General features: G+C 42.1%; 1 protein-coding gene and 2 long non-coding RNA genes across 4 annotated transcripts in view; 1 reads left to right on the top strand and 2 right to left on the bottom strand.

The window, feature by feature from the left end:
• The window catches only part of LONRF1 (LON peptidase N-terminal domain and ring finger 1), a 38,503-nt gene extending 23,325 nt beyond the window's left edge, over window positions 1-15,178 (bottom strand). Inside the window, exons 1-2 of one of the 2 annotated variants that reach the window (XM_038399738.2) lie at window positions 14,158-15,178; window positions 7,333-7,451 (exon numbers count right to left, since the gene is read on the bottom strand). In XM_038399738.2, the coding sequence (XP_038255666.1) occupies window positions 7,333-7,451; window positions 14,158-14,779 (741 nt within the window). In that variant the 5' untranslated portion in view covers window positions 14,780-15,178. The remainder of the gene's footprint in view (window positions 1-7,332; window positions 7,452-14,157) is intronic. The other variant, XM_043513775.1, reaches the window with a different exon arrangement.
• LOC122460026 lies at window positions 386-7,326 on the bottom strand. The gene is made up of 2 exons (XR_006281067.1): window positions 5,337-7,326; window positions 386-493 (listed from the first exon to the last, which is right to left on the bottom strand). It is a non-coding gene; the product is annotated as an uncharacterized LOC122460026 (long non-coding RNA).
• A 2,386-nt stretch (window positions 15,179-17,564) lies between the features above and the next one.
• On the top strand, window positions 17,565-23,885 carry LOC122460024. The gene is made up of 2 exons (XR_006281065.1): window positions 17,565-18,309; window positions 18,361-23,885. It is a non-coding gene; the product is annotated as an uncharacterized LOC122460024 (long non-coding RNA).
• The last annotated feature ends 443 nt before the right edge of the window (window positions 23,886-24,328 follow it).

The raw sequence follows: 24,328 nt of genomic DNA, 5'->3' as shown, positions 1-24,328 counted from the left end.
TGCGATAGGGAAGAAAATATGCCTCTTCTGCAGTTCTTAGAAGGTCCACAGAAAAGAGGAACATACCATGTTCTCTAGTCTCTTTCCTTCACACAGCTACAGTAGAACCCCAGAGTTACGACTCGGGAATAGAGATTGTTTGTAATTCTGAAATGTTAATAACTCTAAATAAAATGTTATGGTGGGTTCTTTCAAAAGTTTACAACTTAACATTGATTTAACACACCTTTTAAACTTTACTATGCAGAAGAAAAAATGCTGCTTTCAACCATCTTAATTTAAATGAAACAAGCAGAGTTGCCTTACCCAGTAAAATCTTTTTTTTCCCCCATATTTACATTTAACACAGTACTGTACTGTACTTGCTTTTTTTTTCCTTCTCTGATGGTGTCTGATTGCATACTTCTGGTTCCAAATGAGGTATGTGGTTGATTGATCAGTTCATAATGCTGAGGTTCTACTGTATTTCAAGGTCTGCAGGAGCAGCATTCCCCTATTCAGGAGATCCACAGGAAGGGGAGACTGGGTAAGATGGCAGCTTTGTAGAGTACACTCTCCTACTTACTTTTGAGGACTGCAGGAAAAGGTAAAATCCCTATACTAAGACTTGAAAAATGCATTGTCATGTGCCGCTTCACCCCACAAGCCTTTGAGTGGAAAAATTCTCTGATCTGGATATAATGGCAAAACAGGACAAACATAGGGATGGATTTTAAGTGATAAGTTTAATAAAGTTACAGCTTAACAGAGAGGAGGGGCGCTACCTGCCCTGTCACCTATACTCGTACATACCAGGCATTTTAAATGGATCCAGTGTGGGAGCTACAGTGGTTTTACTATACAACCCATAACTTGGAGTAAAAAGAAAAGGAGTACCCGTGGCACCTTAGAGACTAACAAATTTATTAGAGCATAAGCTTTCGTGAGCTACAGCTCACTTCATCGGATGCATTTGGTGGAAAAAGCAGAGGAGAGATTTATACACACACACACACACACACACACACACACACACACACACACACACACACACACACACACACACACACACACACACACACACACACACACACACACACACACAGAGAACATGAAACAATGGGTTTATCATACACACTGTAAGGAGAGTGATCACTTAGATAAGCCATCACCTGCAGCAGGGGGGGAAAGGAGGAAAACCTTTCATGGTGACAAGCAAGGTAGGCTAATTCCAGCAGTTAACAAGAATATCAGAGGAACAGTGGGGGGGGGGGGGAGGGAGAAATACCATGGGGAAATAGTTTTACTTTGTGTAATGACTCATCCATTCCCAGTCTCTATTCAAGCCTAAGTTAATTGTATCCAGTTTGCAAATTAATTCCAATTCAGCAGTCTCTCGTTGGAGTCTGTTTTTGAAGCTTTTTTGTTGAAGTATAGCCACTCTTAGGTCTGTGATCGAGTGACCAGAGAGATTGAAGTGTTCTCCAACTGGTTTTTGAATGTTATAATTCTTGACGTCTGATTTGTGTCCATTCATTCTTTTACGTAGACACTGTCCAGTTTGGCCAATGTACATGGCAGAGGGGCATTGCTGGCACATGATGGCATATGCGGAAGCGTTGTTCTAAGTCAGCCATAAAAATGTTGGCATACTGTGGGGCCATGCGGGTACCCATCGCAGTGTCGCTGATTTGAAGGTATACATTGTCACCAAATGTGAAATAGTTATGGGTCAGGACAAAGTCACAAAGTTCAGCCACCAGGTTAGCCGTGACAGTATCGGGGATACTGTTCCTGACGGCTTGTAGTCCATCTTTGTGTGGAATGTTGGTGTAGAGGGCTTCTAGAAACTACAGCATTTGCTCAAGAAACTCCCTGAAAAAGCACAAGAACAAATCCGCACAGACACACCCCTGGAGCCCCGACCTGGGGTATTCTATCTGCTACCCAAGATCCATAAACCTGGAAATCCTGGACGCCCCATCATCTCAGGCATTGGCACCCTGACAGCAGGATTGTCTGGCTATGTAGACTCCCTCCTCAGGCCCTTCGTTACCAGCACTCCCAGCTATCTTCGAGACACCACTGACTTCCTGACGAAACTACGGTCCATTGGTGATCTTCCTAAAAACACCATCCTAGCCACTATGGATGTAGAAGCCCTACATCTAATGCTAATAAGCGATGGTCACATAAACACCACCCTATATTGGAAACCTACTGACCGCTATTCCTACCTACATGCCTCTAGCTTTCATCCAGATCATACCACTCGATCCATTGTCTACAGCCAAGCGCTACGATATAACCGCATTTGCTCCAACCCCTCAGACAGACACAAACACCTACAAGATCTCTATCATGCATTCCTACAACTACAATACCCACCTGCTGAAGTGAAGAAACAGATTGACAGAGCCAGAAGAGTACCCAGAAGTCACCTACTACAGGACAGGCCCAACAAAGAAAACAACAGAACGCCACTAGCCATCACCTTCAGCCCCCAACTAAAACCTCTCCAACGCATCATCAAGGATCTACAACCTATCCTGAAGGATGACCCATCACTCTCACAGATCTTGGGAGACAGACCAGTCCTTGCTTACAGACAGCCCCCCAATCTGAAGCAAATACTCACCAGCAACTACACACCACACAACAGAACCACTAACCCAGGAACCTATCCTTGCAACAAAGCCCGTTGCCAACTCTGTCCACATATCTATTCAGGGGATACCATCATAGGGCCTAATCACATCAGCCACACTATCAGAGGCTCGTTCACCTGCGCATCTACCAATGTGATATATGCCATCATGTGCCAGCAATGCCCCTCTGCCATGTACATTGGCCAAACTGGACAGTCTCTACGTAAAAGAATGAATGGACACAAATCAGACGTCAAGAATTATAACATTCAAAAACCAGTTGGAGAACACTTCAATCTCTCTGGTCACTCGATCACAGACCTAAGAGTGGCTATACTTCAACAAAAAAGCTTCAAAAACAGACTCCAACGAGAAGCTGCTGAATTGGAATTAATTTGCAAACTGGATACTATTAATTTAGGCTTGAATAGAGACTGGGAATGGATGAGTCATTACACAAAGTAAAACTATTTCCCCATGGTATTTCTCCCTCCCCCTCACCCCCCACTATTCCTCTGATATTCTTGTTAACTGCTGGAATTAGCCTACCTTGCTTGTCACCATGAAAGGTTTTCCTCCTTTCCCCCCCCTGCTGCTGGTGATGGCTTATCTTAAGTGATCACTCTCCTTACAGTTGCATCCGATGAAGTGAGCTGTAGCTCACGAAAGCTTATGCTTAATAAATTTGTTAGTCTCTAAGGTGCCACAAGTACTCCTTTTGTTTTTGCGAATACGGACTAACACGGCTGCTACTCTGAAACTTGGAGTAGACTCTCCCCAGCCTACTCCTAGAACTCAGCTCTTCTGAGTCCTATCACTCTAATCCTACCCACAAGGGGGACAGAAAGTATTAAGGGGGGGATGTCGCCCGATGAAGATCTCCCCTTATCCCATAAGCACAAGGCCCATCAGTAAAATCCCAGGACTTTCAATTCTGGGAACCATTCCTTTTGACCCCAGTGGAAACTGACTGTCAAGTTGCGACAAATTAATATCATTACCAAGTACTTTTGCTATTTACTCAATCCTACGCCTATTTAACTGCACTACCCAGGCCTTGGCCAATTTGGCTTCTATAAGAAGAAAAATTCCTTCTTGATGCCAAAACAGGCAGCTGGTCAGACTTGCAGCATCTGCAAAATAGCATCAAAGCTACCAGTTCAGGATAGGGAGGGTGGGGATGCTGGAACAGAGCAAAGAGAGGCTCCACATGGCCTGGGCTAGGCTTTAAAATTAATGAATGGTCCCTCACCCTCCCCTATCAGCTACCTTTTCCATTGACCAGTCTTCCCAGTGATGACAATTCTCCTACTGCCAAAGCCCTCTGTTCTAACCTAGAGAAAAAGTTAGCTACTTACTTTTTTTTAAAAATTGAAAACTCATGTCTCCAGCAATCATGTAGTATGCAGTATTAAGTTTATTTGCGCTCATGCTCCAAATACAAAAGTTAAAAACTTTTGACATTTGACTTTAATCAACTAACTACTTTTGTTCCTGAGCACTAGATAGCTAGATCTCAGAAGTCAATAAACTAGATTCTTTCTCCTTTCAGATTTTTTTTGCTATGAAAAGATGAAGACATAGGACTTTTTGAATCCTGATGTACACATTTAGGGTGTCATTTCAGAAACACCTTGTCAATTCACTATAATTTTTTCTAACTAACAATATTGAGGACAATGACTTTTTATAATAATTTTAGATCAGTGGGCCAAAACCAAGTTGATAAAAAGGAAATTCAGTGCAGCTTTACCTATGGAGCAACTGCCATAATTGCACAACAAATGGCTGTGATAGTTTCCCTACAATGGATGTTCAATGAAAGCAGATTTCCTCTTGAGGAAATCTCTGCCTCTACTCACCTGAGGCAGATTTGTTTTAAGAGGAAAGCAAGAATCCTTCCCTTCTCCATGTCCACCTTTTTAGGAATGGAGGCTAAAAAAAGGTCTTCAGACTTTGTTGGAGGAAGCTATAGAGCAAGATCAATTTTTGAGAAGCTTTGTTCACAAGAAGCTGAGTTTCTCTCCAGATATATGGAGAAGTGAATGTATATTCTGAAAATACATTTTGAACCAGTTTTGCCGCAAGGAGGACTTAGTATTTCTGTAAATTAAGTTTTATTGATGGGAATAAGAGCTTGGGGAAAATGTAGTTTTATTTATCTAACAATGAAAATAACTCTCTCTCTACTTCAAAATTAGGTTTGAAGAGAAATGTGTTCTAAGAACGATATAAAAATCTGAAGTTTTTAGTCCTGGCTGACAACAGTATGCATCTCCCCTTACAGGACTACTCCAAGTATTATTTAATGTTTAAATGCTTTAATGAAAAAAATTTAATGCAAGTGCTTATACTTTAACACTAAGTGCAGAACTGTAAAGTGAGACATTTGCAGATATAATTCAATTTTCATTCAAATCTCCACACTAAGTTACCTACTGCATATACAAACAGCACATTTTCCCAGAAAGATCCTGCCTTTAAGTGATTACAGCTACCTGCACCACATCCAGTCATCCACAATTCCCAAGCAATGAATTTGTTAAGCTGGAGTTAAGTTTGTAAATATTTACGTTTTCAAGTGTTTTCTCTTAAGTGAACGATAATCCCTTTAAAAAAAAAAAAGGAAAGCCTGGAAATTCAAAATTAGATAGCATGAAAACACATATTAGAGAATCGAAAATCTTTCGCCCTATGTAATTATCACACCTTGCATGTGAGCTGAAGGCATTGCTGGTCTTTCATGAAGTTTTTGATAACTTTAAGACAAGAAACATCTTAAATGTTTAATTCACAAGACAAATTCACTTGCACCAATAGCTGTTGAACAATTTTCCCCCTTCAGGAACTGAAAAAAATATTGAAGAAACACCAACATAAAAAAAATAAATAAATAAATCATACTTCCATCTGAAAAAAAAAACAAAACAAGAAATGCTGCTTTTGTTACAGCCACCAAAGAATACAGAAAAGCACTTTGTTTTTAGTTTGTTTACATTGTGCAATTTTATTATTTCTTTTGTATAGTCATTTTTCTTCTTTTTGCAAGTCTTTTATATAGCAGGAGAGAGGAAAAAACATTTAAAAACAGGATACTGTGCCTATAAGACCACAAAAACTGCCAGGGGGCCTCAGGGGCAGGGGTAACACTTAGAGACTACAGTACTTAAGTAGTTTATGGACATGATTAGATTTCCAGTTAATGGTGCCCCTCTTTTCAGCTCCACCATGGAGATTTTTTGCAAGGCTTCACCATTCTCAATCGAACTGCTCTGTCAGAAATTCAAGCAAAGCTAACAAACCATAGGGACCCGTCCTTTCCAAATTCTTCCAACCCATGTATTGCCTTGCCCACCCCCTTCTCTTTCACCCCACCGCAGTCACGCAAATATGCCAAGACCAAATTTTAAACAAATCCAGACTTACAAAAAGCTGTTTTAGAATCAAAACTGCAACAACAAAATCATGAGCAAGATGTTTCAGAAGCGAAAACCACCTCAACTTCTGTCTTGCCTCCTAAACGCCCCATCCAAGTGGGTTTTTTTTGTTTGTTTGTTTTTTTTTAAGAAAGACAGCATAGAGCAGAAGTCTGACATTTCAGGCAGTTTAGTTAGGTTTTGCCAGACTACAGGGCATGTCAAAACCAAGCCTGTAACAGCAAGTTAGTTTAAAACTTAATATGAATAGACAACACTATTTTATTAGTAACAACAAAATGGTAATAGACTTTCTCTGGTTTGAAAGCAAACATCTTTAGTCTTGTCCAGGAGTTCCCAAACATTTTACTAAGATAACTCATCAACTGCATTTTGTCTTTTTGTGACCCACCATTACATATAGCACTCACAATGCAGGCACCACAACCCTAATCCCAACCTGGTGCAGAGGTAAGGGGGAATTGGAGACCAAGCCTGCCACATAATCATCTCGAAACAGTGGCAGCAGCTCCTGTCCATGACAGAAGAGTAGCTGGGCCAAACCTGACTGATACTGCAACCTGGGGCATGGGTTTACAGCACCACTAAGGTTTGGCCTGGCCATACCTGTAATGGACAGAGGGGTGGTCAGAGTAATCCAAGTGGCGCTGAGGTCCCAACGCCCAGCCCTGAGGGATGGAAGCCACCACAGTGGGGTCAGAGAGAGAGATGGGCTTGCTCTCCAACACCCTCCTGCCCCACAAGCTCCTCTCAAGGCCTGAAAGAAATTTAGGTTTGCCTAAGACAGGGCTCAGTGATGAGTTAAATAGCTCGGGATGTGGCAATCCACCTAGAACCTTCCTGTCACTCACTGGTGGATTGGGACTAATCCTCCCCCCCAGTCTATTTAACATAAAAACAAAAAATTATCCATATTTTTTTTAATATTCGCATAGCATCAAGGTACTTCACTTGAGAAAAAAAAAAAAAAAAGATGGACAAGAGGTTCCCTCTACCCTGAAGAGTTTAAAATCAAAATCGATAAAAATATAAACAAGGATACAGAAAAGCAATATTTTGCTCATCTCATCGACTCCCAGATTTAAGGGTGGGTTTTTTTTTGTTTGTTTTTTTTAAATCGTTTAGACAACACTGATTTGCAAGTTTAAATAAGTAAGAGTAACCAGGTCACCCAACTTATTTTGATGCCATTTGAACATACTTTAGCATTAATTATATTGTGAACAAATTCAGATTTAAAAAAACACACAGATTGTAAACCAACTTACCTCTGGCCAATTTGACATTTTAGAGATGATAAAATTTAGTTCTTCTATGGCTGTTTTAAACTCTTGGAGGCCAGCATATGATTCAGCTCTGTAAACTCTTAACATCAAGTCACTGGGATCTGAAAACAAGACATTTTTAGTTAAATATATATACACATTTTGACCCATTAAAAAGTTACACATACCTATAAGATGACAAAACCCACAAGCATACTAGACTATTTAAAAAAATATATATGCAGTGCTTCCCTAAATTGAACATATTTAAAAACAATGTTTGCATCAAATGATTTGCAAAATATTTGGTACCTCCCTTAAATCTTAAAGATAGCAAATTCTAATGTACTTATACAATCTTAGGTTTTAATTAAAAAAAAGTAGATAAAACTACTTATTAGTCACAAAAATGAACAAAAAGGTAAAATTTGAAACCTACTTAAGAAGCCCAAACAAATAAATTTTGTAATATACTTAACATGGACAGTCAAAGTATCTGCAAGTTAGTTTTGCATTCACATGTACATTACATTTTAAAACTTTTTTAATTTCTCACCTCTGCACCGAGAAAAGTAAAATCATTTTAGTTCAAAGCACTTATACCTCTTATAAAAAGTCTAATTCACTTTCACCTTTTCTGCTGTAACAAGTAAGTTAACATTTCACTCTGCCTAGGCCAGGAAGTTGGACTGATCAATTTCACTGTAATTCTGAAGCACTACTGTGTGTCAGGATTCCAAGCGTTATAGAAAGAAAAGGAGTACTTGTGGCACCTTAGAGACTAACAAATTTATTAGAGCATAAGCTTTCGTGAGCTACAGCTCACTTCATCGGATGCATTTCCGATGAAGTGAGCTGTAGCTCACGAAAGCTTATGCTCTAATAAATTTGTTAGTCTCTAAGGTGCCACAAGTACTCCTTTTCTTTTTGCGAATACAGACTAACACGGCTGCTACTCTGAAACCAAGCGTTATAGAGAAACAGTCTCAAGGAATATGAGACTATAAAACACCACAAGCATTGGTAGGGGACTTGGCAACAGGTATAGTACCTGAAATTACTTAACTTTTTGTTTTTTATTGACTAGATTCTGAATCGACAGTGTCCCTTAAATAAAAAGGAATTTTGAATTTTAAATGTCAGAACATTTCTATTAATATTATGGTTTTGCCAATCCTCTTGTTTGCCTGACTTCTTAAAGATGATGATAAACTGAAGCCTAACCTGAGTTGATAGTGTCCTTTTAACACACTGCACACACCAATTCCCTTTCCAAAAAAAGATAGGATAGTTGTTTTGAGTGGAGTTGTACAAAATGATGGGCCAAGATTTAAAGGGTCTTAATCAGGCCTTTAAGGCCCTTATTTGGCAAAATATGTACATTAGCTTTACACATGTGAGTAATCCAGTTTACTTTAGCGGACCGTCTCACATTGTAAAGTTACTTGTGTGCAAAAGAGAATTTTCAAAATCAGGGCCTAAATTTGCATGTGCAATTTCATAAGCATAATCTAAATGCCACGTTATGTTATATGCAGTGCTGCTGTAGCAGTGTTGGGCCCCAGATATTAGAGGGACAAGGTGGGTGATGTATGTATTTTATTGGTCCAATTTCTATTGGTGAGAGAGACACGCTTTCAAGCTTACGCAGAGATCTTCAGGTTTGGGTAACATACCCAGAGTGTCACAGCTAAATACAATGAAAGCTTATGCTCAAATAAATTTGTTAGTCTCTAAGGTGCCACAAGTACTCCTTTTCTTTTTGCCAATACAGATTAACACGGCTGCTACTCTGAAACCTAAATACAAAGCGGAACAGATTGTTTAGCATAAGTAATTACATATTTCAAGGGACCATTTGAGGTGAAGTGACCCATTAACATGTTATCAGCCATTAACTACCCACCATCCTAGCCACTATGGATGTAGAAGCCCTCTACACCAACATTCCACACAAAGATGGACTACAAGCCATCAGAAACAGTATCCCCGATAATGTCACGGCTAACCTGGTGGCTGAACTTTGTGACTTTGTCCTCACCCATAACTATTCCACATTTGGGGACAGTGTATACCTTCAAATCAGTGGCACTGCGATGGGTACCCGCATGGCCTCACAGTATGCCAACGTTTTTATGGCTGACTTAGAACAACACTTCCTCAGCTCTCGTCCCCTAATGCCCCTACTCTACTTGCGCTGCACTGATGACATCTTCATCATCTGGACCCATGGAAAAGAAGCCCTTGAGGAATTCCACCATGATTTCAACAATTTCCATCCCACCATCAACCTCAGCCTGGACCAGTCCACACAAGAGATCCACTTCCTGGACACTACGGTGCTAATAAGCGATGGTCACAAAAACACCACGCTATACCGGAAACCTACTGACAGCTATACTTACCTACATGCCTCCAGCTTTCATCCAGATCACAACACAAGATCCATTGTCTATAGCCAAGCTCTACAATATAACCGCATTTGCTCCAACCCCTCAGACAGACACAAATACCTACAAGATCTCTATCATGCATTCCTACAACTACAATACCCACCTGCTGAAGTGAAGAAACAGACTGACAGAGCCAGAAGCGTACCCAGAAGTCACCTACTACAGGACAGGCTCAACAAAGAAAATAACAGAACACCACTAGCCATCACCTTCAGCCTCCAACTAAAACCTCTCCAACGCATCATCAAGGATCTTCAACCTATCCTGAAGGACGACCCATCACTCTCACAGATCTTGGGAGACAGACCAGTCCTTGCTTACAGACAGCCCCCCAATCTGAAGCAAATACTCACCAGCAACCACACAACAGAACCATTAAACCAGGAACCTATCCTTGCAACAAAGCCCGTTGCCAACTCTGTCCACGTATCTATTCAGGGGACACCATCATAGGGCCTAATCACATCAGCCACACAATCAGAGGCTCGTTCACCTGCGCATCTACCAATGTGATATATGCCATCATGTGCCAGGAGTGCCCCTCTGCCATGTACATTGGCCAAAGTGGACAGTCTCTATGTAAAGGAAAAAATGGACACAAATCAGACATCAAGAATTATAACATTCAAAAACCAGTCAGAGAACACTTCAATCTCTCCAGTCACACGATTACAGACCTGAGAGTGGCTATCCTTCAACAAAAAAACTTCAAAAACAGACTCCAACGAGAGACTGCTGAATTGGAATTAATTTGCAAACTGGATACAATTAACTTAGGCTTGAATAGAGACTGGGAGTGGATAGGTCATTACATAAAGTAAAACTATTTCCCCATGTTATTTCTCCCCCACCCCACCCCCCAACTGTTCCTCAGACAGTTCTTGTTAACTGCTGGAAATGGCCCACCTTGATTATCACTACAAAAGATTTTCCTCCTTTCCCTCCCTCCTTCTTGCTAGTAATAGCTCATCTTAAGTGATCACTCTCCTTACAGTGTGTATGATAAAACCCATTGTTTCATGTTCTCAGTGTGTGTATATAAATCTCCCCACTGTATTTTCCACCAAATGCATCCGATGAAGTGAGCTGTAGCTCACGAAAGCTTATGCTCAAATAAATTTGTTAGTCTCTAAGGTGCCACAAGTACTCCTTTTCTTTTTTGCGAATACAGACTAACATGGCTGCTACTCTGATAACTACCCAATATGCATATAGCAAGCATAAATCCTATTTGCAAATGGGAGTGACTGTACTTGCCAAAATTGCAAGCTATTTTTAAGTGTTTATTGCAGCACTGCAATGCTTAAAGCAATACTGTCAGGTCAGCTTTGGCCCCAACTTTAGGTTAAGCATATGCTTCTATAAAAACTAAAAATATATCCATGCAACATCTAGATTGCAAACATCAAACCTATTCTGTTACAAATTACGGAAGTGAGACTACAACTAGCCAGTTTAACTGTTCAAACAAAGATACCAAAAAATAAATAAGCAGCACAAACTGTAAGAAATACATTTGTATGAGAAAACTTTCAGTTTCGCCAAATTAAAGTGTTATTCAGGAGGGAATCAAGTAAGTGTTTATTTTCATAAATTATGGTATTTCAGATATGCTAAAAGAAAGCTACGAAATTCAAATCATACTATTTATGATTACAGTATAAATTTACTAAATGACGGAGTTGCACCTATATCAGTTATATGAGGGGATAGGAGGTACATGCTAACCTAAAAGACTCAAGATGCCTTTATTCTGATTTTAACCTGACAGCATCCCTTCAATGACTTCTACTTAACTTCACTTCAACTTAATCGGCATAAGAACTACGCATCCCCACATTTGTGAAGAGTTAGGGGGCAAACTTCCATGTTTATAATTAATTCACGTTCCCAAATAAGAGTAGAAAGTTATTAAAAGCAGTTGTCTGAATAAGCGTTTGTTCTTTTACAACTCATCTTCTCTTTTAACCTGATTAAAGCGGAGTTTATGGCATTAAGTTCAATTTCACGGCAAAAGATTTATGTCAATCAGATTTTGGACTGTATATCTTGGTAAAGTAGAACTAAGATGGGCTGACAAGGAGAAAAGCTTCTTTAAAACACATCTGAACCAAGGGAATTATTTTTAAAAAGAGTAAGCTAATATCGTTTCCCTCTCTCTCAAACTCTGAGCCTTTGTGAGAATTCCTCTGTGTTACAAGAGGAAAGAAAAACCTTGCCAAGCCAATAGCTCAGAATATATACTAACAGAATCATGTATCTGCCTTAGTTACTTTACAGCAATGTTTTGTAAGGACACACTCACAGATCAATGAATTTAAAGGTCCTTAAGTATGTATGACATCTATCATAGATTTATACAGTTCTCTTGTATACCTCTAAAACATTAGAACTACCACACTGAGTAACAACTTTATTGTACACTTTAGTTAGTACTTGGAATGCTGAGTTGTTAAGGCTACACAAAGGAAAAAAGAAAATGTACAGAGGATCATGGACTGAGTAAATCTCTAAATCTGCAATCTAATATTTGCATGAATACTCTGCATAAGAAAACTATGGATAAATATTAAGATTGAAAGCTATATTTTCAGGTTTTATCTGCCATTTGTTAAACCTAAACGTAAGCTTGGTACAACAACGTAATGAAAAAACTCTTCATTCATATACACCTCAAGTATTATGACAGTCAGAACCATTAGCAGTGCGCGCAGGGGGCAGGGAGAGAGAGAGAGAGAGAGAGAGAGAGAGAGGAGATCCTTTGGGTTCTTAGTGTCTAACCAGAAAAATTCCTTCTTCTTCCTCCATTTCCTCAAAAATTCTAAACTATAAAGTGGTGTGTGTCTTCCATATAAATTTTATAATCACAGAGACCCATTTACAAACCAAAAACCATTTAGATTTTACTTCATTTGTTTTATTCCCTTCTCTGTGTGTGCCACAATGCTAAATTCTAGATCATTAAAATAAAATACTTAATTTCTTAAGAAGTTCCTAGTTTAAAAATAAATCACTCAACACTTCACACTTCTTTGGCTCCACTGACACAGGATGCTACAACTGTGCTAAAAAATAATTCAGGACACTGCTACAATCAAAATAGTTCACAATCACACATATTATGCTACCAAGAGATGATGGAAATATTCTGTAACACTCCTGTTTAAGGTTTGATTTTGACAACAGTTTATGAAATTGCATCTAACATTTCTCCCTAGTATGCATCAGAAAAGAGACTTGTGTCAAACGAATCTGTTTAGCTTCATATCTGAACTTCTCCCCCCCCTGCAGCTGGCAATTCCATAAATGCAGTGCCCAAGTATTAAAAGCCAAGTGTTAAAAAGATATCATTTCTAAATGTACCAGACTAAGTTTCTGAACAACCACAGTGAAAACAAAGACACCAGCACTTAACCAAATTCAGTCTTCCAAACTGGAACTAAGGCATCATAAGAGGGAACTTGGCATTGTTTCTGTCTAGGTGTTTATATCTTTCTCATCACTATAGTGTCAAAATGCTTGGGTGAACTACACTAAGCTCACGGATACAGCGACCACGTATGAGCCTGTACAGAACGAAGCATACGGTCAGTGCTCAATAAATAATCATCCAAGCACGCCCTTTCACCTCCCCCCTTGACCTCTCTAGCAACAGTGTATTATAAAACTCCTACCACACCCATCTGTGATGTCACTAGCATTACATAACCTGTCCCCCTCCATGCCCCCTCCGCTTATGCAACTAGACCTGGCCTGCTGGGAATTGTCTCAGTGACACACTTGAGAGGCTGGGAAAACAGGTCTCTCTTTGGAAAGAAGGCAAATACAGCAGGCATGGTTCTAAGAGACCGTGTCACCGTCCACCAATGTCTAATTCGGAGGCACGGCAAAAGCTGCCCTGGGAAAAGGTTTGCAGTAGAGGGGCAGCGTGCCCCATTCCACAAATACCCCTCACCAGCCAGCCCTCATGCAGCCCCGCAATCGGTTCTCTCGCCGCTCGTTCCCGTAGCGAGTCAGTGACATTAGAAAAGTCAACTGCTGGAGCTCTAGCAAGCGTCAGACTTGTCTCAAATGGCTGCCTATCCCTGCCAGCTTCCCCTCGTGATTTCAGAAGCTTGCTTCATTCCCGGCTTCGACCCGTGCCCGACTGAGCGCTGAGGGGAGGGGCACGGCACCGTGGAGATGAAGGGACCGGAGACTGACGAGAGCGCTCCGCTCCCTGCGGCGCACCCGGGGAGCCAAGTCTCTGCCCCTCGCGCCAACGGTCACTAAACCGAAGCGGGTCCCCGCCCCCCCCCCCCGCCGGCTGCAGACTGGGGGCCCGTGCCAGGGCCCAGCGCGCAAGCTGAGCCCGGCCTCCCCGGCTGCCCATTACCTGCTTGCAAGGCCTGGCTGGCGGCGCTCAGGCTCTCTCGGAAGCGCCCCTGGCTCAGCAGCTCCCCCAGCCGGTTGCCGGTCCTCGCCCTCTCACACTCGGCTGGGAACCACTTCTCCGCCAACCGGCTGAGGATGACGCTGGTCCGGAGCTGGGCGGCGGGGCCGCCCCCGGCCAGCGGCAGCAGCAGGTCCCGGCACAGGCGGCAGCGGGAGCGCAGCTCCCCCCGGAGGCAGCGGCGGCAGTAACTGTGCCCGCACCGAGCGGTCACCGGCTCGCCCAAGAAGCCCCGGCAGCCGCAGCAGGTCAGGGGCCCTGCGACCGCGCCGCCTCCCTCCTCCCGAGCCCCCTGCTCCCGGCTCCAGTCCAGCCCCTGTCGGAGGCGGTAGTTCAGCACCAGACAGTCCACGAGGGTCTCGAGACGGCGGGGTCCCGCAGGCGGCCCGAGGCGCAGCGCCGCCGAGTAAGTCTCCAGCGCTTCCTTCAGGTGGTTCCCCAGGGCCAGCAGCTCCCCGCGGCGCAGCAGCCGCTCCTGCTCCCCTTCGGGCTCCCTGCGGGGCCAGCCGCTGCCCCCTGGCTCCGGGGACCCCTCCGAGCTCACAACCACCGACGACGCCGCCATCCTGCTGCGAGCTCGCCGTCCGGATCCCAGAGGGGGGTGTGGCGCTCCTCGCGGCGCGGCGCGGCGCGGCGCGGCGGTCGCCGGGCTCTGCTGTGCGCACGGCTCTGAGGCACTCGCGGCGGGGGAGGGGTGAGGGGGGAGCAGACACTTAAGCGGCTGACAGGCGCAGCACGCGCGCGCCCTATAGCAGAAGCTTCACGGAGCGGTCGTTAGGACCGTAACCCCCTTTCAAACATCGCCGCAGACCCGCCTCCGGCTTACATAAAAAGCTGCGTCACCCGACCACAGCGGGCACTCCCCATAGGCTGAGAGGCACGGCGTGGGGGAGGGGGCGGAGGAGATTACAAAACACGGCTCGACGCTCCCCGCGTGCCAGAGCTCAGCCAGGAGAGGGCGGGGCCTGGAGGCGCGGTGGAGCCGTGGGCGGAGCCTAGGGGAAGGGGCGGAGGCTCGGTGCGTGTGAGGCGTCGGCAGCTCGGAAGCTCGTTCCGGTCAGCGTGGCTGGAGCGGCGAGGAGGGGAGCTGGCAGCTGGCCGGGCCCCGGTGCGCAAGAGGCGCCAGCAGACAGGCAAGCAGAGAAGAAACCTCCCGGTGGTGTTAAAAATGCCGGAGCCTCTGGGCTCTACAGCGCCCCCCATTATGACAGAACCTGCCCGCGCCGCGCATCCAAACACACACGTGCACTTTTTTTCAAATAGCTTTTAAACAGTGCCTGTGTCTGACCCTGGCTTTCATGAGATCAAGGCGCTTCCTTGAGCCTGCGCTGAGTGATCTGCAGGTACCAAACTGCCCCTGGGCGGCGCTCAGTGGGTCATTGTAACCTATAGCATTTCAGTTGGGGTTGAAGGCTACTTATGATTTATGTTACTGTAAAACCTAGGCGCCCATCTCATGAACCAGAATCCTGCTCTGCTAGGCCCTGTCCTGTTAGGAGCTGGGTGAAATTAGGGGGTAAGTTAAAACACCCATGGAGATTGAAGGGTCACACTTATCAATGAACATAACTGTAAGCATAAGCCCCCACCTCAGATGAAAGGTGTGTGCAGGAGATTTTGGTGGAGTAGCTCTTGGGTAGGTGGTGAGGAGGACAGGTGAGAACAGAGAAAGAAGCAAGAAAGCCAAGCAATAGGCTATGACCCTAGAAAAAGCTGGAGTGAGTGTGTTTGGGTCTGTTAGCTGAAGAGGCTTGCTCCATTTATGCCTCCTGCATTGGGGAAAGCAGGATTCTGTATGTTCTTTATAAAGGTTTCAGAGTAGCAGCCGTGTTAGTCTGTATTCGCAAAAAGAAAGGGAGTACTTGTGGCACCTTAGAGACTAACAAATTTATTTGAGCGTAAGCTTTTGTGAGCTACAGCTCACTTCATCGGATGCATTTGGTGGAAAATACAGTGGGGAGATTTATATACACACACTGAGAACATGAAACAATGGGTTTTATCATACACACTGTAAGGAGAGTGATCACTTAAGATGAGCTATTACCAGCAGGAAGGGTGGGGGAAGGAGGAAAACCTTTTGTGGTGATAATCAAGGTGGGCCATTTCCAGCAGTTAACAAGAACGTCTGAGGAACAGTGGGGGGTGGGGTGAGGGAGAAATAACATGGAGAAATAGTTTTACTTTATGTAATGACCTATCCACTCCCAGTCTCTATTCAAGCCTAAGTTAATTGTATCCAGTTTTCAAATTAATTCCAATTCTGCAGTCTCTCGTTGGAGTCTGTGTTTGAAGTTTTTTTGTTGAAGGATAGCCACTCTCAGGTCTGTAATCGTGTGACTGGAGAGATTGAAGTGTTCTCTGACTGGTTTTTGAATGTTATAATTCTTGACGTCTGATTTGTGTCCATTTTTTCTTTTACGTAGAGACTGACCCGTTTGACCAATGTACATGGCAGAGGGGCATTGCTGGCACATGATGGCATATATCACATTGGTAGATGCGCAGGTGAACGAGTGATAGTGTGGCTGATGTGATTAGGCCCTCTGATGGTGTCCCCTGAATAGATATGTGGACAGAGTTGGCAACGAGCTTTGTTGCAAGGATAGGTTCCTGGGTTAGTGGTTCTGTTGTGTGGTTGCTGGTGAGTATTTGCTTCAGATTGGGGGGCTGTCTGTAAGCAAGGACTGGTCTGTCTCCCAAGATCTGTGAGAGTGATGGGTCATCCTTCAGGATAGGTTGTAGATCCTTGATGATGCGTTGGAGAGGTTTTAGTTGGGGGCTGAAGGTGATGGCTAGTGGTGTTCTGTTATTTTCTTTGTCGGGCCTGTCCTATAGTAGGTGACTTCTGGGTACTCTTCTGGCTCTGTCAATCTGTTTCTTCACTTCAGCAGGTGGGTATTGTAGTTGTAAGATAGAGATCTTGTAGGTGTTTGTGTCTGTCTGAGGGGTTGGAGCAAATGCGGTTATATCGTAGAGCTCGGCTGTAGACAATGGATCGTGTGTTGTGATCTGGATGAAAGCTAGAGGCATGTAGGTAGGAATAGCGGTCAGTAGGTTTCCGATATAGGGTGGTGTTTATGTGACCATCGCTTATTAGCACCGTAGTGTCCAGGAAGTGGATTTCTTGTGTGGACTGGTCCAGGCTGAAGTTGATGGTGGGATGGAAATTGTTGAAATCATGGTGGAATTCCTCAAGGGCTTCTTTTCCATGGGTCCAGATGATGAAATTGTCATCAATGTAGCGCAAGTAGAGTAGGGGCATAAGGGGACGAGAGCTGAGGAAGTGTTGTTCTAAGTCAGCCATAAAAATGTTGGCATACTGTGGGGCCATGCGGGTACCCAAACCCAGTTGCATCAAAAAGTTCTCAACTCCAAGGTCTACTTCTAAATGAAGCATCCTCGGGATTCTCAACTTTGAGTTGCTGCTTAGGTCAAAGAGGGATAACAACTGTGTTAGCAATGGGATTTAGTTTCCACTGAGAGAGATTGTGAGCTGTTAAACAAGATAGAACAAATAATGGAGGTGCTTGCAGGAATCAAAAATGGGCAGCAGGATGTAAAACAATACTTAACACAGGAGCTGGACCCTTCAAAAAAGAATTTGGAGTAAGACCTGGAAGTTTCACAAACATAACTAAAGAAGCATCTGGAGGATTCCCAGTTCAAATAATGCAAAAATCTCATATCTTCAAGGGGTAAAATACTCTCTGGGAGATTTATTGGCTCAATTCAACTAAAATGAATGGGTGGTAAGTGGGACAGAAAGGAATGTTTCTAGCAGCCACTTTAAGGGTCCCAGCACTTTCCGTCCTGCAGAACTTACCCCCTGAAAAGAGACTGCTTATCCAGACCTGATACAGGCCCTTAGCATGCAGTTTTGACCTAGTCTGGCAGAGCTAAGAGCTAGAAGGAGAGGCGTTTGGTAATGGACCAGTTTATAGATGCACAGCTGGAGTTGGACTTTCAGATCAAAATCAGCAAAAGGAGACCAGAGACTGTGGAATTTGCCACAGAACTTGCATTTTTCCTTGCAGTAGTTCACCAGAAGAGGAAGCAACTACTATTGAGGAAGATGGAAACTGATCAGCATTAGTCATAGATTCATAGATACTAAGGTCAGAAGGGACCATTCTGATCATCTAGTCCTGGAAGTACAGTTCTGTGTCTAATATGTATGATAAAGAGAGGATTCTAATCTGGTTTATGAGTTTACTGAACAATTCAAACAGATACATTTGGTTTGTTTTTTTTTTTAAAAAAAGGGGAAATTGCTCTTTTGTATTATTGCCAAACAGTTCAGTTAAGTGGTGGTAGTATGACAAGAGTAACCACAAGGAAGGATTGCTAAAAATTGAAGGCAGACCAAGACAGTTGAAGGTGTCTAGCAAAAGCTTCTGTCCCAGTTCAGGAAAATGGGGAACACCACACGGAAGAGGCAAAGCTTGATGGAGGTATAAGTATGAGACCCGATGTTTTTGTTTAGATTTGGGCAGTTAAATAATAATCAGAGTTTGGCTATTGATGGTATAATAGAATCTGTGATGTGTATGGGAATAGTTGACACAGGCTCAAATGTAAGTTATTAGACCCGACATGCTAAAAAGGCTAAGGAATAGGGGATCCAAAACTGAACTGCCTAATTAGTCTCAAGTGGAGACTGACTGGGGCAAGGGTACCTATTCAAAAACTGAAAAAATTGGGTCTGAAGATTGGACCTCTAAAATTTGAGCAAGAAGTTTTGTGTGGCTGAAAGAATGAATGAGCTAATAATTTGCTTGGATTTGCCTACGGCTAGTAACTGTATAATCAATTCCAGGAAAGGTGTCATACAAATTTAGTCTGTGAAAATTCCTTTGAAAATATGGCTGTGACATTCCCCAAGGTTCATTCAGGAGTGTTGAACAGCTGTGCCCCCTTAATTATCTAGCCTGGGATACCTCTTAAACTGCTTTGCTGCTGAACAGTCACCTCTCCAGGTTCTGCTTTCACACAGCCTCCGGCATGTAACTTGCTCCCAGCCACACAATATTGAGTGCTACTAGCTAGCCCCTCATAAGTTACTTATAGGGTGACACCAACATGTTCTTAGTCCTAGCCTTGACCCCAGAAATGTGTATATTATATTGCACAGGTCCCCCTCCCTCTCTACAGTATAAGCTCATAGTCTGTCATTTAAACAAAAGAAAATGATAATGCACCAACTTTGTTATCCCAATTGGAGTTTCCCCATACTTTAATCTAAATACACGCTAGTTAAGATAAAACAATAAAATAAGTTTATTAACTACAGAAAGGTAGATTTTAAGTGACTACAAGTGATAATGCATAAAAGTCAAGATTGGTTACAAAACAAAATAAAAAGATAACACAAGATAATTCCTAAACTTTAACAAGCTAATAGGATTTAAAGCAAGTATCTTTCTCTTACCACAAGTTGTAATAGTTCACAGACTGGATTTCCTTTCAGCCAGGGACCTCTCCCGCAGTTCAGAGTCCTTCAAGTGTTTGTTGATGTCCTGAGCAGAGATATGGGAGAAGGAGAGGTGAGGTGGAGGCCACTGTTTTGCATACTTACACCCCTATATGAGGATTACCCCTGTAATTGGCCCATGGAGCAGTGAACCGCGGCCACTGGGAGCCGCGATAGGCTGAACCTGTGGACGCGGCAGGTAAACAAACTGGCCCGGCCCACCAGGGGCTTTCCCTGCACAAGCGGTGAAACAAGTTTGGGAACCACTGTACTAGTCACATTGGGAGGCTAATGGAGAGGGTATTATGTGGCATTCACCCCTCAGCCTGTCTAATAATTCCTAGATGATTGATATCCTGGTGCATGGTAAAACATTTAAGCAGGAACTAAAACTTTTATAAGTGGTCTGTGATAAACTGAAGGTGGCCAGTTTGAAACTGAACCCAAAGAAATGTGAATTGTTCCAAAACAGATAATCTACCTTTAAGAAACACAATTAGTGAGAAGGGAGTTTTCACTGAGAACAAGAAAACTGAGGCTGTGCAGAGCTGACCAGATGTGCAGAGTTTTACAGGGCTCTACTTCTATTATAGAAGGTTCATTTCTGGGTTTGCCAATACTGCAAAACAATTGCATTGGTTGGGTGAGAAAGCAAAACCATTTTAGTGGTCAGCAGATTACTCCTGGGGAATTCTGCACCCTGCTGGGGGTGCAGAATTCATACCTTCCACAGATTTCTAGTGGCTCATAGGTGCTATGATATGAATGATTAATAAAATAATAAAAAAAATCTAATTCTAGTATATGGGTAGATGTTTGCAACATCTTTGGGGGAAAATAGCAAATTCTAGCAAATTTAAACATACTGTACATATCGGTAGAAATTTCAAGCATTCCTATTATATTTTTGAACATATGCATAATGCTTACATCTCCTTCTATAAGATATGCACTGTGTATTAAATGACAGTCCATAATAATAAGGAACTTGCTTCATGAGAGACAGAATATAGAAATATTAAATAGAAACTTGTTTTACTGAAAGTTTTCAGTGACTTATGTAAAGTAAATTGTTATCTTGTGAGGCAATGTGTTGCATAATGCAGTCAAGGGCATTTAATGTCAACTAGCACAGATGACTGTTTTTGTTTCTAATTCCCTTATATAAGCATATTTACATCCTAAATATAATAACTCGTACAAATCTATAGAGAAGTAAGCTTAAGAGTGTTATGCAAAGAGATGAAAGTAAGGAAGTACTGTAATATGTACAGATATGTTACTCTAACACACTGATGAGAGCTAAGCAAAAGGGATGAATTCAGAAGTAAATAGAGTGTCAGTCTTAACTTCACGCTCTTTTGCTTTTGTTGTTTTGTGTCACACCTTAAACTTTATTTTGCTTCCTTTTGGGACAGTAGTTTTTAATGACTCATTCAGGTGAAGCAGAGTACATAAATATATATATGATGGAATTTTGAAGTATTTCTTTTGGCCTGATAAATTGCAGTAGCCACTTTGGAGCCCTGTGAGCTATTGTATAAATATGTATAACAAAGTGTTCAAAATACGCATTGTTGACTCAGTAAGTTGTAATGGGTTGGTTGAGCTTTATAAGTTGATTTTTTGTAATAAATATTTTAAATACTGTAATTTCCATCAAGAAGATTGGGATACTCTCAAGGATTTCAGTTAAATAACATTTGGGTAGCATGGGGCAGACTTGCTCTTTTAGCCCTAAAATGGAACCTTGTATAAAAAAATTTCTGAGCTTGCTCAAACTTGGTAGATTTGAATTTGCCATGCTAAAGTAAAATCTCATGTAGACATTTGAATCGGGATAGTGCGATGTTGCATTGTGAGGTAAATGTCACCATATCCTGTTTTGTCATGCCCTGGAAGTCTATAGTCAGAGAATTTGAGGGTGGAGAAGAAGAGAAAAATATGGGCTGGCTGCTTCTCTGCCAGAAGAAGAAGCACCTCTTCAATCTGCTCTTTATCATTTTGTGTGCTTGGGATGGACTTAAAGAGCAGGAGTTGTTCTGGGCTGTTGTCACAGCACAGTGCAATTTTTATTGTGGTACAAACATCATCACTAAGGTTGAGTTTTATAACTATAATCCAAACAGCTTCAGATTTATTCACTCCATGCTATATAATTAATATCCTTCAAAAGGAAACTGAACTCATGTTACTCAAAGCAATATATTGATATTATTTAAAAAGAGAATCATTACTTCTCATGAATTAAGATAAATATTTGTATTGTGATAGTACCCAGAAGCTATGTTAGGATTGGAGTCCTATTGTGATTAGCACCGTACAAACGGGCCTCGTCCTGAACAGCAGAGAGAGAGGAAAATCCTGACCACAGCAAGCTCAACTATAAGTAGCTCTTGCAAAGTGAACCTCAGAGTCTTCAGTCTAATTGACATGCTTTTTCTATTTAGGAAAAGATCAAGGCCTAAACATGGAATATTTGCTTTAAGGCCTAAAGATAAATAGATATCCCCAAGGTGGATGTTTTAATTGCAGCATTGCTACAACATTTGCTACAGTGACACTGCTATATAATATGGTTTTAAAAATAACATTGTTTATGAGGTAGAAAATACATTCTGTTACTGGAACAAAATTGCTTTCCATTCCATATTATTGCTTATGTAACTCAATATGTATTGAGTCAGTATTAAGCAACAATTGCCAAGTAAGGTGGATAAATTACTTGTTCTTACTTTTGCAATGCAAAATGTAAAGAATGCATGATTTATTCCACCACAAGAGCAATAAAGCTATAAAAAAGCTTGGCTTGTAACAGGGTTGCCATTCACAGAGCAACCCCTTGGGGCCTCAGGTTACTCTGCTGCACTCTGCCTCTGTTTCTCCCCTACTTCAGGGCCCCTTGAGAATTGCACATAGGCTTCTTGGTTAACACCATCCGTTCCTGGGGCTGGTTTAATGACAGAAACAATTTTTAATGCTCAGGGTCCCAAAAGTCCATCACCACACAGGATTGGCTAACCCCAGAGTCACCAGCCCTTAAGGGGTGAGCTACCCTGTTACAGGACTACATTGGATGTGATTTGTCCTTCCTCCCCCGGTGTGATATTAGCTTTTTTCAGTTTTACAAGGTTCCTTTCAGACAGTTTGATTTTTTGTTCCGAGTTTGTGAAACACAGGAAAAAAACCATAAATACTCAACCTGTGTTTCATAAGGGAAAAAATGGGGAGAAAACTCTTGTACTTTTCTTTCTGTCTCTGAAGTGTTAGAGTCCAGTCCAGAAAACTTTAACTCACTGAAATAGCCTTTACTAACCCAGTGAAGTCAATTCAACTACACAGGTAAGTAAAGACTACTTGGGTAGATGAATAAGGATTGGCAGGATCAGGCCCTAAGTTTTTCTTATTAATTTATACACATTTCAAAGAGGATCCCATAACTTTTATCCAGTCCTTGGGATACATGCATTTATTTACAGTAATGCATTTTTTCTTTGTCTATAGTTACTGAGTATTTGAAAATCTAATTTGATAACTTTTTTTTTTTTTTAAAGGATTTTGCTTGGGCCCATGCCAACAGACTTTACATCGGCTCCAAATCCTCTTTTTTTACACAGTTCCAAAACACATGTGGGGAAAAAGTGCACTCATATTGATTGCCTCTGACAAATATTTCAACATTCTTTTTGTTCTGTTCATTCTTCATGGAGTTAAATATACTGTTAAAGTAACTAAATTATAACTATATAGGTGTATATGTGTGGCTTTAATTTGGAATGAGCTATAAAACAGGTTGTAGGGGCAAGGTTGCAGAAGATTGGCGAGGAACTAAGTGGTGGACTGAGTATGTGACTGGATTTAAGCGGAAGATGCAAGCAGTTTCAATGAACTTTGTCTGACAGACGCTGCCAAAAGATATTGTAGCATAGCTCAGCATATTTTTGCCTGTAAACAAGTCAGTTTATGTAATAAGCATAAATCATACATGTAAGAATGTAACCGGCTGTTGATCCCATGTAACCCCGAGATAAGCGCAGAGAATATAGTGCCACAGAGGACTCCCACCCGGTGGAGTCCTGCCTGGTCAGCTGTCCTGAATGGCCGGAGTCCCCAGCAGCCCCTCCACGTGTCCTAGGGGCTTCCCACGCAGATTGGAGCGGAAGTTCTTCCTTCCTTCAATAAAGCATAGTTTACTATTCTTAGGCCTGAGTATCCTCCTTTTGCTGGTATCTTCCCCCCCAGCCCATGCGGGCACACAGGTTTATGCCTAACCTGTTGTTTTTAAAATAACTCGTATTATCTTTAAACAATTAATCTACCCTGACACTCCTTGTGAGCTGAAGTAACCATCTCTTCTCACGTGACCAGCAATCAGGGTATCACACACAACATTTGTCTGCTTCATGTAAGGGCAAAGGGAACATCCTCTTAAAAAGCATCAGATACCTGGTTCCCAAATTAATCAACTGTAGTAATTACATTTGGTTTTCTTAAACTAATTAGGCTTTTAATAGCAAGTACAATATAAAAGGGGAAACAAAAAGAATTAACAATAAAAGCGATTAAACATTTAACTGCATCACTCAAGCTCCTAGAAAGATCTGGTGAAGATGCATGATAACTGCTTGAGCTGGATTATGG

This window comes from Dermochelys coriacea, chromosome 4, assembly GCF_009764565.3.
Source record: "Dermochelys coriacea isolate rDerCor1 chromosome 4, rDerCor1.pri.v4, whole genome shotgun sequence".
NCBI classification, from domain to species: domain Eukaryota; kingdom Metazoa; phylum Chordata; order Testudines; family Dermochelyidae; genus Dermochelys; species Dermochelys coriacea.
This window is presented reverse-complemented; position numbering and strand designations above follow the sequence as displayed.